This window comes from Triticum dicoccoides, chromosome 2A, assembly GCF_002162155.2.
Source record: "Triticum dicoccoides isolate Atlit2015 ecotype Zavitan chromosome 2A, WEW_v2.0, whole genome shotgun sequence".
Classification (NCBI taxonomy): Eukaryota; Viridiplantae; Streptophyta; class Magnoliopsida; order Poales; family Poaceae; genus Triticum; species Triticum dicoccoides.
In genome coordinates this window covers 207,686,868-207,691,193 of record NC_041382.1, presented here as the reverse complement: position 1 = coordinate 207,691,193, position 4,326 = coordinate 207,686,868, and the positions used below count along the sequence as shown (strand labels likewise).

General features: G+C 49.6%; 1 protein-coding gene across 1 annotated transcript; it reads left to right on the top strand.

Moving 5' to 3' along the window:
- The first annotated feature begins 905 nt into the window (after positions 1–905).
- Positions 906–3,056, top strand: LOC119354240 (L-type lectin-domain containing receptor kinase SIT2-like). The gene has a single exon (XM_037620955.1). It carries the CDS (start codon positions 947–949, stop codon positions 2,963–2,965), a length of 2,019 nt encoding a protein of 672 aa, XP_037476852.1. The 5' UTR covers positions 906–946; the 3' UTR covers positions 2,966–3,056.
- Positions 3,057–4,326: the final 1,270 nt, after the last annotated feature.

Genomic DNA, 4,326 nt, shown 5'->3' with positions numbered 1-4,326 from the left:
CATTAACTTTTCTCTTTTTTAGAAAAGGAGGATGACCCCCGGCCTCTGCATCTGGGAGATGCATACGGCCACTTTATTGATTATTCTCGAGGACCTTACAAAGTATTACAACAATGTGCCTGAATCCACCATCTTGGCAACATATGCCGCTACTCCTATCCAATATGATGAAGGGGTGCTAGCTGGGCCACTACCCAAACCACTCACCTAAGCCTAACATCAAAAGCCGGAAGCCGAAACTCATTCGGAAGCCCCAGCCGAGCCACATACCGGGTCTGGGGCACAATCCGGTCAGACGCACTCGTGTGTCGTCGCCGCCATCTTTCATAGGTCTTCAGATCATATTGAGGCTTCTACTTTGTCTGGCCACTCTGCCATCAACGTCACCATGATGCCAGACAGCAACCTCCTCCTGCGCGAGCCCATCTCCGTGCATTGGACGCCGAGTCTCCACAGCGCCATGCCTCGATCTCCGCCGCCATCAATGTGTGAGATGAAGCACCGCTCCACCATCCCTCCAGCCAGCACTTGCTCCAAAACGATGCCCCCAGAAAGGAAAGCGATAGAACGCCATCATCATCCGATCCAGAAGACCCGGATCTGGGGTTTCCCCCTGAGCACCCTGAGCCTGATGGCGCAGACTGTCGACGATGCCTCGACCATCGGCAGTAGCTCCACCAGACGAGCGTCGCCTACGTCGTCGCAGCCTCCAAGATGAAGCTACCTTTTCTAATGTTCACATACAGTTATCCCAATTAATTTCGCAATCACTAATTTTCATCTTGTATGGCTGATGGGTCAAAGAATATATTTGGTCGACCCACCCCTGCCCCCGCATGATTTTCCTGCGTAATTGGTAGAGCAGCTGAGCGGTCAGCAAGTCAGCAGTCAATTCATTCTCAGGCTTCGCCTTTCTCCTCCGCGTACGAGCAAAGCAATACCGGCTATGCCTCAGGCTCACAAGAAGCTCAGCTGCTTCCTCCTCCTCCTTCTCGTCGCTGTTAGCCTTGCTATCTGCAGCGTCGGCCAGCAGTTCGTCTACTCCAGCTTCGCCGGCGCCAACATCACCCTCGGCGGCGCGGCCGCGGTCACTCCAACCGGTCTTCTCGAGCTCACCAACGGCACGCTCCGCCAGAAGGCCCACGCCATCCACCCGGCGCCGTTCCGCTTCCGCGAGCCGGCGGCGCGGAACCGGACGGTGCGGTCGTTCTCGGCCTCCTTCGTGTTCGGCATCCTCTGCCCCGACGCCAACAACTGCGGCCATGGCATCGTCCTGTTCGTCGCCCCTGGGGGCTACAACTTCTCCGCCGCGTTCCCGAGCCAATATCTCGGCCTTGTTAACAACAGCACCAACGGCGCCGCCGCGAACCACATCTTCGGCGTCGAACTCGACACCGACCAGAACAACGAGTTCCGCGACATCGACGGCAACCACGTCGGCATCGACGTCAACGGGCTCACGTCCCTCGCGTCCAGCAGCGCCGGCTACTTCGCCGACGACGGCATCCTCCACAACCTGACGCTCGCAAGCGGCACGGCGATGCAGGTGTGGGTGGACTACGACGGCGAAGAGAAACTGATCACCGTGGCCATGGCTGCCCTGGGAACGGCCAAACCCGTGAAGCCGCTGCTATCCAAGACCTGCGACCTCTCAACTGTGCTCACGGACACGGCGTACGTGGGCTTCTCGTCGGCCACGGGTTCCTTCAACTCGCAACACTACGTTCTTGGCTGGAGTTTCGCGATGGACGGACCTGCTCCGGCCATCGACATCGCCAAGCTGCCAAAGCTCCCCCGCTTTGGCCCGAAGCGCCATCCCAAGCTCGCACAGATCATCCCACCCGTAGCGACGACAGCGTTCATCTTTGCCGCGGGCACCCTCATCGTCCTCCTAATACGACGGCGGCTCAAGTACAGCGAGCTCCGGGAAGATTGGGAGGTCGAGTTCGGGCCGCACCGGTTCTCCTACAAGGATCTGTTCAGCGCCACCGGCGGGTTCAAGGAGAAGAATCTGCTCGGTGTGGGAGGGTTCGGGAGGGTATACAAAGGGGTGCTACCGGCGCCCAAACTGGAGATCGCCGTCAAGAAGGTGTCACATGACTCAAAACAAGGCATGAAAGAGTTCATCGCCGAGGTTGTGAGCATTGGGCGACTACAACATCGCAATCTCGCTCAGTTACATGGTTATTGCAGGCGTAAAGGTGAACTGCTCTTGGTATACGAGTACATGTCAAATGGGAGCCTTGATAGGCACTTGTATGGCGATGATGAGAAGCCGGTTCTAGATTGGGACAAAAGGTTCCGGATCATCAAGGGAATTGCTTCCGGGTTGCTCTACCTCCACGAGGAGTGTGAGAAAGTAATCATCCATCGGGACATCAAAACTAGTAATGTCCTCCTCGACAATGAGATGAATGGTCGACTCGGTGACTTTGGGCTGGCAAGGTTGTACGACCGTGGCGCCAACCCACAAACCACACATGTGGTTGGGACCATAGGATACCTAGCTCCAGAGCTCGGTCGCACTAGCAAGGCAACCCCCCTGACCGACGTGTTCGCCTTCGGCATATTCCTTCTTGAGGTCACATGTGGACAAAGGCCCATTAGGCAAAATCTACAAGGCGAACAATTAATGCTGGTCGACTGGGTACTTGAGCATTGGCACGGAGGATCACTAGCTGAAACCGTGGATACCAAGCTTCATAGCTACGATGCCGGTGAGGCTTGCCTAGCATTGAAGCTAGGATTATTATGCTCGCATCCTCTCTCCAATTTAAGGCCGGGAATGCGACAGGTCGTGAGGTACCTTAATGGAGACGTGCAACTACCGGAGCTTACGTTGATGAATGAGAGCTTCCAGATTCTTGCGATGATGCAGAACGAAGGGTTTGACTCGTACGTCATGTCTTACCCTTCATCGATGGAAAGTGTGACCACCTTGTCCAGCCTTGTAGAGGAAACATGACATCGGTTGTGATGTGTGTGATTTTCCCTATGTACTAATCTGTTTCTCTATGCTCGAGCAAATGCACAAAATTATATGGCTGCTATTCCGGTATGTGTAACACGTCATGTGATAAAGTGCATCTCTTACTTCACTGTCAGAAGCATGTGGATTAAGTTACCGCAAAATAAACTTGGCTATTTGAGATAGTTAGCAAGTTGAGAAAGGCTTTATGTAGAGTTGTTAAAATAGACTGAATTTTCTTTGGTACCTCCCACCCCCACCCCCCAAAGAAAGTTTGCATGAACCTTAAAGATACTTAAAATGAGTAGTTTTGGACATTCACGATCAACTAATTCTAATCCCTATTCTCCCAATGCATCAAATAAGAGATTAGAATAATCTAATATTTTTGATTGAAGGAGTATTTTATAATCTTTGCATTTAATCTGTAAACTATTCTTAGGGGGTGTACCAAAAGAAAACTCAAATAGACTTCTCTCCAAACTCGAGAATAACAGAGAGTTGAACTTTTCTATTTTTAAGAGAGTTCTAGAGTGGGAGAGAGAAGTGGGGCATTTGATAAACAAAATGACCCAAATTTGAATAATAAAATGGGGATTTTGAGCCTACCTTACTTGTTTGCTTCCACCTTGTACCTTTCATTTCTATAGTGGAAGACATGCTTGTCGGCCCGTGGTTTTTTCTCCGCACCGTGTTTTCATGTAAATCATTGTGTCTCCCTTTGATTTGGTGTTCACTTGTCATATTTATTGTTGATCAAGTTAATGATTGCTATTTGTATTTGTTGTTCAAGTTTGGTATAGTTTGGTTATGTTGATATTGGAGGTATGCTATTCTTTCATATGTTGATGATTATATTAGGATAATGATGTTGTAGTAAGTTGTTCTTGCAAGTATATTTTGTGGTGAAGATTGGACATTGCAGTACTCGTTGATTTTACTATATAGATATGTTTCCTTATATGTACCTAAGATACTTGTTGATATGTTCGCGAAGAACTGGCTTGCTGTTTTGGCCGATTCCACTGTCCCCTTTGCCCTCACATGCCCCACTTCAAATCTATGTAAGTCTGTGTTTTCCATTCATATAACAAAAGAAGTACTAAGTTTCACTATCATTGTGATAAGGAACAAACATACAACATTATTGGGTGGAAAAAAAGAAATAACAAGAATTCAACTTCCACAAATTAACTGATTGTGTTTATAAAGGACGTCTCTTATTATCTCTCAATTTTGCATCAAGAGACTTCAAAGACATGAACACATCTAGGCTTTGCATGGCTAGGATGCACACGGCCAATACTAACACATGCACACACAGTATCAAGCTAGCAATAGTAAAGCAAATATGACCC

Excerpts from the sequence above, each read along its gene's own strand:
- LOC119354240 (XM_037620955.1), top strand. The coding sequence starts at position 947 with ATGCCTCAGGCTCACAAGAAGCTCAGCTGCTTCCTCCTCCTCCTTCTC.